This window comes from Gorilla gorilla, chromosome 8 (genome assembly GCF_029281585.2).
Source record: "Gorilla gorilla gorilla isolate KB3781 chromosome 8, NHGRI_mGorGor1-v2.1_pri, whole genome shotgun sequence".
NCBI classification, from domain to species: domain Eukaryota; kingdom Metazoa; phylum Chordata; class Mammalia; order Primates; family Hominidae; genus Gorilla; species Gorilla gorilla.
Genome location: NC_073232.2, coordinates 43,335,734 through 43,351,030, shown reverse-complemented (window position 1 = coordinate 43,351,030; position 15,297 = coordinate 43,335,734). Strand labels below are relative to the sequence as shown.

Below are 15,297 nucleotides of genomic sequence, written 5' to 3'. Positions count from 1 at the left end.
ACAGGCCTTGATTTTATGGAGCTTACTATTTAGATAGGCCTCCTTAAAGAGAAGATGATGTCAGTCACAAAATTCTTATTTTTTTGGTAACTACTATGGTAAAAATCCAGAGGGGTATTAGAAAAAAGCTAGAGTAAGATGATAACATGAGCTTTGTGGCTGGAAAGATGGAAAGAGAAACGATATGCTTATTGCAAATTGAGTTGTTTGGACAAGAAGGCTACAGCTTATGAAACAATCTATTGGCAGGTGACTAGAACTGCAGACATAATAATCAAAAGGAACTGTCTCTTAGAGGAGTTACTGTGACTAATTGTTCAACAAACTGGTTATCTATCTACCTTTGGAAAGATGGACTTATATAAACCGGGCTCTAGGTGACTATAAAAAGAAGATAAGATTAATAATAGTTTGTAGACAATAGTGATTATTTCTTTAGGATGTTGAAAAATGAATTTAACATTAGGAAGTTGTTAAGCAAGTAAAAAGAATTGTTTTTCAAAACTAAAAGCAGGGCCAGGTGTGGTGGCTCATGCCTGTAATCCCAGCACTTTGGGAGGTCGAGGCGGGTCGATCACCTGAGGTCAGGAGTTCGGGACCAGCCTGGCCAAACATGGTGAAACCCCGTCTCTACTAAAAATACAAAATTATCTGGGCATGGTGGCGTATGCCTGTAATCCCAGCTACTCGGGAGGTTGAGGCAGGGGAATTGCTTGAACCTGGGAGGCGAAGGTTGCAGTGAGCCAAGATCGCGCCATTGCACTCCAGCCTGGGCGACAAGAGCAAAACTCTGTCTCCAGAAAAAAAAAAAAAAAAAAAAAAAAAGCAGTGGATAAAACTTTTAGAAGAAAACACAGGAAAGGCTGAGCACAGTGCACAGTGGCTCATGCCTGTAATCCCAGCACTTTGGGAGGCCAAGGCGGGCAGATCACTTGAGCCCAGAAGTTTGAGACCAGCCTGGCCAACACGGCGAAACCCTGTCTCTACTAAAAATACAGAAATTAGCCAGGCATGGTGGCATGTGCTTGTAATCCCAGCTACTCGGGAGGCTGAGGAATGAGAATTGCATGAATCCAGGAGGTGGAGGTTGTAGTGAGCCGAGATCGTGCCACTACACTCCAGCCTGGGCAACAGTGAAACTCTGTCTCAACAAAAGACAAAAAACAAAAACAAAAACAAAACAAAACAAAACAAAACCACATAGGAGCAAATCTTCATGACCTTGACTAAGGCAAGAGTTCTTAGATGACACCCAAAGCACAATCCATAAAGGAAAAAAAACTGATTGGTTAGACTTCATCAAAATTTAAAAAATTTGTGCTTCAAAATAATGAGAAAATAGAAAAATCACAAGCTAGGAGAAAAAGCTTGAAAATCATATATTTGGTAACGGACTTGAATCCAGGTCGGGTGCAGTGGCTCATACCTGTAATGCCAGCACTTTGGGACACCAAGGCGGGTGGATCACCTGAGGTTGGATGTTCGAGACCAGCCTTACCAATATGGTGAAAACCCATCTTTACTAAAAGTACAAAAATTAGCCAGGCTGTGGTGGTGGGCACCTGTAATCCCAGCGACTCAGGAGGCTGAGGCAGGAGAACTGCTTGAACCTGGGAGGCAGAGGTTCAAGTGAGCTGAGATTATGCCACTGCACTCCAGCCTGGGCGACAGAGGGAGACCCTGTCTCAAAAAATAAAAAAAAAAGGACTTGTATCCAGAATTATATAAAAAACTATTATAACTCAATATATGGGAAGACCAACAACCTGATTTAAAAAAAGATTTGAATAGACAGTTTACCAAACAAGACAAGTGAATGGCTAATAAGTACATGAAACAATGCTTAGCATCATTAGGAAAATACAAATTAAAATCACAATGATATACCACTACACACCTATTGGAATGACTGTAATAAAGAAGACAGACAATAACAGGTGTTGATGAGGGTGTGGAGAAACTGGAACTCTCGTATATTCACATGGAGATGTGAAATGGTTCCGCCACTTTGGAAAACGGTTTAGCAGTTCCTCAAAAAATTAAATTTACCATACAACCCAGCTATTTCACTCCTAGGAATCTTCAACAAAAATGAAAACACAGGTCTGCAGGAGGACTTGTATGCAATGTTCACAGCAGCATTATTCCTAATAGCCCAAAACTGGAAACAATCCAAATGTGAATGGATAAATAAAATTTAGTATATCCAAGCAATAAAATACTATTTACTCTTCTGCAATAGAAAATAATAAACTATTAATATAAGCATCTACATAAACTTTAAAAATATTGTGCTAAGTAAAAGAAGTCAGACACAAAAGACTACCTTATTATATTATTGTATTTATATGAAATGTCCAGTAAATGCAAGTCTATAGAGACTGAAAGCTGTTTTATAGTTGCCTGGGGCTAGGGTAGAAATGAGGATTGACTGAAAGCTAGCAGGAGGGATCTTTTTGGGGTGATGGAAATGTTCTAAAACTGAATGGCAGTAATAATTGCATAACTGCAAATTTACTAAAATTCACTAAAATTACTAAAAATCACTGAATTGTACAGTTAAAATGGATAACTTATGGTATATAAATTATACCTCAAAAAAAGTTGTTAAAAAATACGAAGCAGTCAGAGTAGATGAGACAAGGAAAATGTAGCTTCCTTTGGAGTCAGCTGTAAAGCGAGATATCTAATGCTGACAGGCCATGATGAGTGCAAACACTGTAATGGATGATTCCCTCTTCCTGCCTTTTAATCAGTCACAGCAAATCCATCTACCAGAAGCCAATCTAATTGCCCAAGTTCTGTCTATGGCCCACTGAAAAAAACAGTCTTCTTCCTTCCTTATATCCCATGCCTCTCACCATTCTTGTCATGTATCCTCTGCTCAATCTCCTGCTTAGTTTTTTTTTTTGAGACAGAGTCTTGCTCTGTTGCTTAGGCTGGAGTGCAATGGAGCAATCTTGGCTCACTGCAACCTTCGCCTTCCGAGTTCAAGCAATTCTCTTGCCTTAGCTTCCCAAGTAGCTGGGATTACAGACACCTGTCACCATGGCCGGCTAATTTTTTGTATTTTTGTAGAGATGTGCTTTTGCCATGTTGGCCAGGCTGGTCTTGAACTCCTGACCTCAGGTGATCCAACTACCTTGGCCTCCCAAAGTGCTGGGATTACAGGCATGAGTCACTGCGCCCAGCCTCTCCTGCTTAGTTTTAAAACAATTTTAATTAATATTTTTATACCAGGTACAAAGCAATTCTTTCTGAACCCTGTGCTACATGTGGCCCATGTTACCTATTTCTTGGGTACCTTTCAGAGGTATTACTATGCCTGTCTTGCTCTAATAAAGCATCTTCCTATTGCAAACCCCAGACTTCTCTTCAACTGTTGCCTGGCAGCAGGGGAAATTATACCATTTCTGTTACTTACATTTCCACAGGTATCTAATCTTTCTGAAACATCACTTTCTTCATATCTTTATCCCTCCCACTCACAACATGTCCATGATTTCCTACTGTCAATTGGATAAACCTCCAAACTTTTTAGCTTGGGATTTACGGTCTTCCACCATCTGCTTCCATAACTTAACCTTTCTAGCTATCTTCCTAAGAATCTTAGGCTGGCATCTGGCAACACTGGTTTTGTTTCCCTAAAAACTTGTGCTTATTTAAACCATGGAGAATAAGGAGTGGCAACAAACAGGACGATTAGTAAGAAGGCTATGGACTCTGGAATAAGAATAAAGCTTTGAACCCTGGTGCCGCCTTCCTAAGACATTGTTGATCTCAGGTTAATAACTAAGGCTCAGAGGACTATTTTTCATCTGAAAAATGATAGTTCTACCTAGTATCTACCAAGCAGGTAGACAGACAAGATATGTACAATGTCTAGTACACAGAAAGTACTCAGTAAGTGGTAGATATGAGTCCTTAGTAATTTGGCAGGCTCATTACTACAGAACTAGTGATAATGAATTTATTCTACTAAGCTCTGAAGTAGGCTGTCTTCTCTGGAATGTGTAGGATCTTGAGGGATAGGGAACAGGGGAAAAGCTGATGTAAATGAAATTCATTGTGGGGAAAAAACAGGAAAATAATAGAGGGAAAACTCATAAAACTAAATATCCTATAGTAATTCATAGCTTAGTACTCCTTTGGGGGAAGTACAGGTTTCAAAGCTAATTAGTAACAACAACAACAACAAAAAGTAGAGTTCTAGTCTTTTTAGTTTTATGGCCACATTTCACACGCTATACTACATAGTGACTGGTGGGCACCTAATATTTGGAGTTAATGAGTTTTCAAGGGGTATGCTAGCAATTTCTAGAATCTGATATTCCACAGATGACTAATGTGGTTCAAATATCTGAGAATAAGTGAAAAAGGAGAGCTCACATATATTATCCACAGATGATATGAAAACTTAACAATCTAATAGTTTTATTAGAACTGTTTGATAAGTACTAACTGCTTAATGGCTAGTAGCAGAATTAATAAGCAATCATACACACAGAAGGCTGTTGGGGATAGGGCTACGACAGGAAACACTTAGCAAAAGCAAATGTCTTTATAAGCTTCTGCTTGTCAAAATCCTACTCCACGTTTAAGGCCAAGTTCGAATTGTACTTCCTCTAAGAAATCTTACTCGGTCTCTTCAGCTGGCTCTAATCTTCCTCCTTAGTGCTTCAAAAAGATCTCATACCTTTAATAGAGTACTCAACACATTTATCATTGCATTTGATAAGCATTTACCGCCACCATACAGAGGACATGCAAAGATGAATAAGGCACTGCTCTCAAGAAGCTCAAAGCTAAGTGAGTTACCTTGCTTTATATTTGTTTAAAATCTGTTTCGTTTCAGTAGGAATGCTAAGTTCTATGAGGCAGACACTGGTGTGCTCACTATTGCATTCCCAGTATTTAGAAGACTGCTTGGCACATAGTGGCTGCTCGATAAATATTGAATATAAACGTGAATATAGAATTACAGAGTTCTTTGCATACATATTTTTCTCTTACTAGACTATTACAGACTTAAGAAATACATATAGTTGTGCTGGGTGTGGTGGCTCACGCCTGTAATCCCAGCACTTTGGGAGGCCAAGGCGGGTGGATCACGAGGTCAGGAGATCGAGACCATCCTGGCTGACATGGTGAAACCCTGTCTCTACTAAAAACACAAAAAAATTAGCCAGGCGTGGCAGTGGGCACCTGTAGCCCCAGCTACTCAGGAGGCTGAGGCAGGAGAATGGCATGAACCCAGGAGGTGGAGCTTCCAGTAAGCCGAGATCAGGCCACTGCACTCCAGCCTAGACAACAGAGCGAGACTCTGTCTCAAAAAAAAAAAAAAAAAAAAAAAGAAATATAGTTGTAAGGATAAGGGATGGTCTTTTTCACAGCACCTGGCTTAGTGTCTTGCACACAGCAATGTCTGCCATTGAACTGAGTTATAATTTTCAATTTCATCCTTAAGAAGTTACTAGTTAGTAGCTTCTGCATTCATAAACATAGAGGATCACCACTGTGAATTACATTTATGAAGTCTCAGAAAACTCTTTGTTAAATAAAAACATGGTGGTTGTTCAGAGCATCAATAGAGTAATTTTTGTCAAGCATGGCAGGTTCCCCAGTTCTTCAAACTATTACTTAGGGATAAAACAGCTAGAGACACTGATGGAGCATTGCATCTCTCGGGCAGTGGCTCATAAGCCTAGCTGCACATTAGATTTACCTGGGGACCCTTTGTATTAGTCCGTTCTTATGCTGTTAATAAAGACATACCTGAGACCGGGTAATTTACAAAGGAAAGAGGTTTAATTGACTCACAGTTTTGCAGGGCTAGGGACACCTCAGGAAACTTACAGTCATGGCAGAAGGGGAAGCAAACATATCCTTCTTCACATGGCAGCAGGAAGAAGAATGAGTGCCTGGTGAAGGGGGAAGCCTTTTATGAAACCATCAGATCTCATGAGAACTAACTCATTGTCATGAGAACAGGATGGGGGAAACTGCCCCATGATTCAATTATCTCCACCTGTTCCCTCCCAGGACATATGGGGTTATGGGAACTACAATTCAACATGAGATCTGGGTGGGGACACAGCCAAACCATATCACCCTTTAAGAAACACTTCCGGAATTTCTCATGCAGAGGGTTAAGAAAACCCCAGAACACTGATGCCTGGACCCACCTACTGAGCCTCTGATTTAATTGATTTGAAGAGGGCCTAAACAACCACATTCCTTAAAAATTCTTCAAGTGATCCTATAGTAGAGAAGCACTGCTTTACAGGAAGAGTATGATTAGGAGAAACAGCACTTTCTTATGGAAAAGACAAGATCTGGAATAGGAAGCCTTGGATTTTAGACCAGACTCTGAATGGGTTATTAACTTCTCTTTCTGTCTCTATATTCTCAAAAACACAGTATCTAACAAGGCTGTTAGAAAGGAAGAGAAAAATGGCTGTGAAACATTGCATGGTCATTAATTTATATGCAAAAATTTAATACCACCACTAGGACCTTCAGTCTCTTAGGTCTTGTTTGATACCTTGATACAGAACCTCACACAGACTGATTAATGTCAGCCAAATGAAAACTTACATTTTCATGTTAACAAATCCAAAGTGGAATAAAAGAAGCAATTAGAAAGCAGATGGTGATTCCCCTTTTATAGGAAATGGTCCTAGAGAGATGGACTCGTAACCTCAGGAGCAAAGGCCCTTCATTGACACTCACTTTAGTTAACTGCTATGTTCACAAACTATTTAATCAACATGAGAGGACAATCAATCTTAATCTCGTTGCTAACACAGGCTAGAAATTCTGGGCCAAAAGTAATTTAACACCGCAGATTTTCATCATCTGACAAAATTTGTCCTTTCATTTTAGAGCTCTTTTGCAAGGTCTTCAGATCCTAAATTAACTCCTGCCAATGCTCAAATACTCTATTCCTTCAAGGGAGATGCCTCCAATGCCCCTTATTGCTTTTAAGTGTAAACTCATAATGAAATATGAATCCACCTATCATGATAGATAATTAAAGTCAAATCAATATCTGGACCAACCTTTAAAAATAAGCATGGTCTAAATAAACGAGCATGTCTGAATGTAAACACTATTCTTCCAGCATAGGGGCTAAAAAATCCACCTATACATTCGTAATCAGTTTTTTGAAATTACAATTTCCAACAGATATGAGCTAAGTATTGGGTAGTACAGAAGTGCTCTATGGGAGATAAATGTTTTTTCTCTGTCACTTTCCATTAATGATGAGTCTTCCCCACAGCCAAGAGAACACCTGCTGTGGGAAAAGGCTGGACTGAGTTCAGAGAAGCTGACACTTCCTCTCAGAGCCAGCCTGCCCTCATTTGCAGCCCACAGCCTGGTTCAGAGGTCCTTTCAACTTTTCAATATCCAAGACAAGGAGGAAAAAGTCTGGCTGATAAGAAGGGTTTTCCACCAAGTTAGGGCAATGCTATTCATGCAACATTTCTTGCACAAAGACTAACTAGGAAAACTGGGACAAGCACTAGCAATCCTCTGTCTTATTTTCAATTATTGAATCTTTAAAGCTAGAAGGGCCCTTACAGCAAGCATCTAGGATAAGCCTCTCAATTCATGAGGCCAGTAAGGTTAAGTGATTTGTCTAATGACTATGGGAACCTCTGAGGCAGAAGTTAGTCTCAAGTTTTCCATCTTCATGCCTACCATGCCACACTATCTTGGTGATATGGTTTGGCTGTGTCCCCACCCAAATCTCGAATTGTAGCTCCCATAATGCACGTGTCGTGGAAGGGACCTGGTGGAAGGTAACTGAATCATGAGGGTAGGTCTTTAATGTGCTGTTCCTTTGATAGTAAGTCTCACAAGATCTGATGGTTTTACAAAAAGGAGTTCCCCTGCACATGCTCTCTTTCTTGCCTGCCACAACGTAAGACGTGTCTTTTCCTTTTTTTTTTAAGACGGAGTTTCGCTCTTGTTGCCCAGGCTGGAGTGCAATGGCGTGATCTCGGCTCACCACAACCTCTGCCTCCTGGGTTCAAGCCATTCTCCTGCCTCAGTCTCCTGAGTAGCTAGGATTACAGGCATGCACCACCACGCCGGGCTAACTTTTTGTATTTTTAGTAGAGAGGGGGTTTCTCCATGTTGGTCAGGCTGGTCTCCAACTCCCAACCTCAGGTGATTTGCCCGCCTCGGCCTCCCAAAGTGCTGGGATTACAGGCGTGAGCCACTGTGTCCAGCCATAAGACATGTCTTTTCTTCTCCTTTGCCTTCCGCCGTGATTGTGAGGCCTCCTCAGCCATGTGGAACTGTGAAATCAAACCTCTTTCCTTTATACATTACCAGTCTCGGTATGTCTTTATTAGCAGCATGAGAATGGACTAATACACTTGGAAATCTCTCATGGAACATTTTTAGTGCCAGGTTAGATTCTTGGTCATGGTCAGATGGTAGCCATTGTTCAGTGGGAAGAGTACTGGGCTGGGAATGAGAAAATCTGAGTTCTAGCCTTAGCACTGCTTTGTGTGTTTGTGTGTGTGTGTTCTCTTAGAGGCCTGGATTTTTTTTTTTTTCTTTTTTAAGACAAGGTCTCACTCTGTCACCCAGGCTGGAGTGCAGTAGCATGATCATAGCTAACTGCAGCTTCAACCTCCCCAGGCTCAGGTGATCCTCCCACCTCAGTCTCCTGAGTAGCTGCGACTACAGGCACATGCCACCATGCCTGGCTAGTTTTTGTATTTTTTGTGGAGACAAGGTTTCGCCACTTTGCCCAAGCTGGTCTTGAACTTCTGGGCAGGAGAATCACTTGAACCCAGGAGGCGGAGGTTGCGATGAGCCGAGATCACGCCATTGCATTCCAGCCTGGGCAACAAGAGTGAAACTCCGTTTCAAAAAAAAAAAAAAAATAATAATAATAATAAGAAAAAGAAAAGAAAAGACATGTCTTACATTGCGGCAAGTCTTGAACTTTGATTCTCCTGCCTTGGCCTCCCAAAGTGCTGGGATTACAGGTATGTGCCACCATGCCTGATGAGGACTGACCTTTTAACTGGTCTCTGCTTCTGTTTGTTCATCTCTCTCTCAGATGCTGATTCAGTCCTATCATCTTTTCTTTCTTTCTTTTTTTCTTTATCTTTTTTTTTGAGATAGAGTTTCGTTCTTTCTCCCAGGCTGGAGTGAAGTGGTGTGATCTTGGTTCACTGCAACCTCCGCCTCCCTCTGCACCCCCCCTTCCCCGGGTTCAAGTGATTCTCCTGCCTCAGCCTCCTGAGTAGCTGAGATTATAGGCGCCCACCACCACGCCTGGCTAATTTTTGTATTTTTAGTAGAGACGGGGTTTTGCCATGTTGGCCAGGCTGGTCTTGAACTCCTGACCTCAGGTGATCTGCATGTCTTGACCTCCCAAAGTGTTAGGATTACAGGTGTGAGCCACCGTGCGCAGCCACCATCTTTTCTTTCCTTGTACCAGGGGCAGCTGGTGTTGAAGGGTACCAGAGAGCAGTGTTGCTAGTGTTCCACAAATCCATGTTCTCCAACCTCAAGCCTGCTCAAAAGACTCTAACTCATCTCCTAAATTCTAATAGGCTTATTATCAGTCTGTTTGTTTCTATGCTTGCTCTTCTCCAAACTATCTTCCATAAAACAGCCAGAGTTGTCTCTTCAAAAGTACATACAAACATGTCATTTCACTACTCACAACTATTTAATGGCGTTCCATTGCACTGTGAGTGAACTCCAAACTCCCTCCATTCCTATGAAGTCTTGCATGTTCTGTTCCTCATATCCCTCTCTGAGCTCAGCTCAGGCCACTCTCCTTTTTGCTCAGAACCTTGTATACAAACTAGTCCCTTTTCAGTTCTTCACACATGCCAGGTTTGTTTTTCCCGCTTGTTATGGACTGACCCCACCCCCTACCCCATTCATATGTTGAAGCCCTCCCTAACCCCTACTGTGCCCAATGTGGTTGTATTTGGAGATGGCACCTTAGAGGGAATAACAAGGCTAAATGAGGTCACAAGGGTGGGGCCCTAATCTGCTAGGATTAGTGTTCTTATAAGAAGAAACACAAAGAGATTTCTCCCTCTCTTCATGTACACACAGAGGAAAGCCTGTGTGAGGACACATTGAAAAGGCAGCTACCTGCAAGGCAGGAGGAGAGCTCTTATCAGAAACCAAATCAGTTGGCACCTTAATCACCGGATTCTATCCTCCAGGAATGTGAGAAAATAAATTTTTCTTGTTAAAGCCACACAGTCTGTGGTATGTTGTTACAGTAGCCCCAGTAGGCTAATACACTGCCTTGGAATTTGCCTATGTGATTTCCCACTTTCCAGAGCCTCCTCTTCCACCTCTCTCCTTTCTCTGTTTCTGTACTTTTCATCGAATAGGGATGCCTTCCAACTAGACTACTCTAATGAAACAGCCCTCTCAAAGGTCACCAATTACTGCCATTTCACCAAAACCAATGGATGTTACCACCTTTAGCTTACTGGATCCTCGCTGTTATATGTGACATGGTAGACCCCTCAGTTCTTGAACCTTCTATTTCCTTGACTTTGATTTCACTACTCTCTTTAGGTATTCTTTTTTTTTTTTTGAGATGAAGTCTCACTCTGTTGCCCAGGCTGGAGTTCAGTGGCATAATCTTGGCTCACTGCAACCTCTGCCTCCTGGTTTCAAGTGATTCTTGTGCCTCAGCCTCTGAGTAGCTGGGATTATGGGCACGCGCCACCATGTCCAGCTCATTTTTGTATTTTTAGTAGAGATGGGGTTTCACCATGTTGGCCAGGCTGGTCTTGAACTCCTGACCTCAAGTGATCCACCTGCCTCGGCCTCCCAAAGTGTTGGGATTACAGGTGTGAGCCACTGCACCCGGCTTCTTTAGGTATTCTCTAACCATTTCTTCTAGATTTGCTTCCTGAGCTGCTTAAATGTTTGTGTCCCATTGGATTCTGTCCTTGGCCCATAGTTGTTTTCTGTAAAATACCCTCCTTGGGTAATCTCATCTGTTCTTATGGTTGTAATTCTAACGTGTGTTGATGATTCCCAAATCTATCTCAGACCTCTAAGGTAATGTGAATATGCAGCTGCTTGTTGACCATCTCTACTTGGATAGTCCACAGGCATCTTAAATTTAAGATGCCCATGACTGAATTCTTTATTTTCCCATCTAAACCAGTCTCTCCTTTAAAATTCTCAATTTCAGTTGGTGCCACCCTTTCCTGAACAAGAAACCTGGGATGATTCTGGACGCTCTCCTCTTCCTCACCCATTGCTTATTTCTTTTCTCCCTATGGACCTCAGGTACCAGAAATGAATTAGGTGTAATCATTGGTTCATGAAATACTCTCATCATTATGTTAATACCTTCATATTAAATAATAACCATACATTACCACGGTTTCTCTTCTTCCTCCAACCAAAGCTACCTACCTTTCCTTCTTTGAAGTGCTTCTTGAGCTGCCTCTGCATGGCGGTCAGCTTCTTGGACTGCACCCCACTGTAGGCAAGTAGCATGCCACCAAACTGCCTCTCAGTAATTCTCCCATCCACAGGGTCATGGCGTTCAAACTGGGAGGGAAACAGAAAGAATGTTCCTAGGGTCAATGGAAAGTATTTTGACATGGAACGCGGAATGATCAGCTGTGTTTGATGGCAGAAAATAGCTGATGACTGGGACTATATTTTTGAGGTACAATTCTCAGTAAGATCTGCAAAAACTAAGAAACAGAAGATATAGGTTCTTATCCCAGATCTGCCACTTACTATCGTCAGAGACAGTCAAGCCAGAGCAACAGCATCTTGAGTAAGGTCTAGGAAAGATGAGACTGGGACTTGCTGGGCTGCATTCCCAGGAAGTTAGGTATTCCTAGCCTCTAGATGTTTATGGTTAACGGAACAGATTAATAACGTTTACTGATCAGACCCAGACTCAGCAATGTCCCGATATCCTGATATCTTATGAATGGAAGCGTTCCTAATTTTGCTTTAAAGATAATAATATTGATTACTCTTCTAAAAAATTCATAAAGGTCTGAGAGCATGATTTTAAAGAAGAGTAATATATTTTCAAGTTTCCCCAAAATAGCAATAAAATGTTAGGACATTGATAGAGATAGGACTTACATATGAGACACGAAATAAGAAAGTTAAGAGTGAATTTCTCTTTCAGCTCTCATTTCTTCAGCTAGCTCAGTAAGTTGACAGAGACCTAAATTTGTTTCCTTAGTAGCGGGACTGTGTCAATGAGCAAAACATAGAACTGTATTTTAATACAATTACTTTTGTATCAACCTATAACAGTGACCATTTCCCCACCCCCTTTTTTTTTTAAGACGTTGTTTCACTCATCATCCAGGCTGGAGTGCAATGGTGCAATCTTGGTTCACTGCAACCTCTACCTCCCAGGTTCAAGCGATTCTCCTGTCTTAGCCTCCCGAGTAAATGGGATAACAGGTGCACACCACCACGCCTGGCTAATTTTTGTATTTTTAGGAGAGATAGGGTTTCACCATGTTGACCAGGCTGGTCTTGAACTCCTGACCTCAGGTGATCCACTGGCCTCGGCCTCCCAAAGTGCTGGGATTATAGACATGAACCACCATGCCTGGCCTAACAGTGACCATTTACTGAGTATGTACTATGGGCCAGGTACTTCACCAATATGTTCTTTTTTTTAATTACTTTTTTTTTTTTGTAAATGGAGATGGGGGTCTTGCTATGTTGCCAGGCTGGTCTTGAACTTCTGGGATCAAGCAATCTGCCTGCCTTGGCCTCCTAAAGTGCTGGGATTACAGGTGTGAGTCACTGTGCCTGGCCTCATATAGTCACTATAACAGCCTACGGAGCAGCTACTATTAGCTCCACTCTGCAGATGAGAAAACTGAAGTAACATGCAGCTACATGTGATGGAGCTGGGATTTGAACTCAGCCTTATTTGGGTCCAAAGACTATCTCTCAACACCACACCATTTCCTACTTCTGAGCAGTGGTACATTCGCTTCCTGTAGAATAGCACTGTGTTGTTTTGGATAAACTTATACAGCCATGGGGCTTAGTCACATTTAAATGAGACACAAAACTATGTCCAAAGAAATCAACATCATCAATATTAGGTGAAAGCCTCTTTTTCAACACTGCCACTCAATTTTTGATGTTTGTCACACCATCATTCTATAGAGCTGATAAATTTTTGACAATACCAAAAGTTTTCAGGATTCAATTTAAGTGTGATTTATGACTCAATTTACTATCCTGAAACAAAGTGGAGGACTGACAAAATTTTCTAAATGGGCATACTTTTTGCAATGTTTAAATCAGATTTTCAGTGAAATCTGAAACCTGGGTAAAAGTTCACCTATGGGCTTCTTCAAGGCATGTGAAACAAGGCTGTGCTCCCTGCTCTCCAGGGCCGACTTTAATGATTTAGAGTGTTCATTCTACCCTTATCTGGGAGGTTTCACAGCTGTGGGGCAATCCCATATGTTGGAACTAGATGAATTTTCAGCTTTATCTCACCAGATAGATTCATGGTTGAAAAGTTTCTTGTTTGTAACACTGGCAGCAGCTGCAGCTTGCTCAAGGCTTACAAAAGGCCTCTATTCTCTGTTCTTCATAGGGGCACAAGGCCTCGCCTCTGTTTTGTTTCAGACAGTAAGGTCAATTTCCAGTGCAGATGCCCAAGCAGCAATTCCAAGATTAGCATTTTTACTAATGTTCTTTGAAAACTCAGACTTGTCTTTGGTGATGGGCTCTATTATGATTATTTTTAAGTGACTGGAATCTGAAAGGGCTTAAAAACAATCAACTCCTGCTTGTCCAAGTCGTATGGCCACTTCGACGCTTACTACTTCAGTTCTATAATTTGATTTTGGGCAGCACCTCTCCTTTTAGGTTTTTAGGCTCTTCTGAGGCAGGACCCCCCTTATTTCTGAGGTCTTAAACATGGCTGGAGGGAGCCATGGAGAGCTGTTTTTCTTTACACGCAAAACTGCTAATGGAAACAGACTTGAACTAATGCCCTATTTGTTCAAAATTTATTAACTGAAGATCACTATGCTAAGGCTAGGGAACTTTGAAGGTAGTATCTCAAGGACCTTCATTAGGGTTAAATTTTCAAGGGCAATAGCTAGACATCATGTGGCTGCAGTGGTCAAGTGTATGCAGGGTTAAGCATTGCTAATCCAAAAACCCCAAATCTGAAATGCATCAAAATCCAAAACTTTTTTTGTTGTTGTTGAGCGACTTTTTTTGTTATTGTTGTCCAGGCTGGAGTACAGTGGCATGATCTTGGCTCCCTACAACTTCCGCCTTCTGGGTTCAAGTGATTCTCCTGCCTCAGCTTCCCAAGTAGCTGGGACTACAGGCATGTGCCACCATGCCCAGATAATTTTTGTAGTTTTAGTAGAGACAAGGTTTCACTATATGTTGGCCAGGCTGGTCTCAAACTCCTGACCTCAGGTGATCCACCTGCCTTGGCCTCCCAAAGTGCTGAGATTACAGGCGTGAGCCACTGCACCTGGCCCAAAATCCAAAATTTCTTGAGCACCAACACATTGCTCAAAGATCATGCAAAAAGGAAATGCTTATTGGAGCATTCTGGATTTTTTTTTTTTTTTTTTCAGACAGGGTCTTGCACTGTCACCCCAGGCTGGAGTGCAGTGGCACAATCATGGCTCACTGCAGCCACGACCTCCTGGGCTCAAGTGATCTTCCCATCTTAGCCTTCTGAGTAGCTGGGACTATAGGCGTGCACCACCACGCCTGGCTAATTTTTGCATTTTTGTAGAGATGGGGGTACCCTATGTTGCCTGGGCTGTTCTCAAACCCTTGAGCTCAAGCTATCTGCCCACCTCAGGCCTCCCAAAGTGCTGGGATTACAGGCGTTAGCCACAGCACCCGGCCTGAATTTTGGATTAGTGATGCTCAACCAGTAAGTGTAACACAAACGTTCCAAAATCTGAAACACTGCTGGTCCCAAGCATTTTGGATAAGGGATACTCAACCGCTATCTTAAGCTGGGACAATCCTGTGGGTGCACTCCTGGAGTGCCATATACATGTAATCAATCCCCAAGGTTGTGGGAGGATCTTTTGAGGAAAGACACAGGTTATTACAAAATTATCATAATTTAGAAAAGTTCTAATTGCATATTTGGAAGCAATTCAAATTACAGGCTTATATTTTACTTCACCCAAGCTATTTTCCACTAATGTTGGAACCTCTGATGTTCTACTTCAATGAAAATTAAAAGCCTCCATTGTGTTTGATTCTGAGGCACAGCATGTGTGTATTCCAGCA

General features: G+C 41.8%; 1 protein-coding gene across 2 annotated transcripts in view; it reads right to left on the bottom strand.

Moving 5' to 3' along the window:
• MICU1 (mitochondrial calcium uptake 1) overlaps nt 1–15,297 on the bottom strand; it is a 260,294-nt gene that overhangs the window by 44,693 nt on the left and 200,304 nt on the right. For both annotated transcript variants that reach the window (XM_004049577.4, XM_019034765.2), the window contains one exon: nt 11,431–11,568. In XM_004049577.4, coding sequence (XP_004049625.1) covers nt 11,431–11,568 — 138 coding nt within the window. The remainder of the gene's footprint in view (nt 1–11,430; nt 11,569–15,297) is intronic.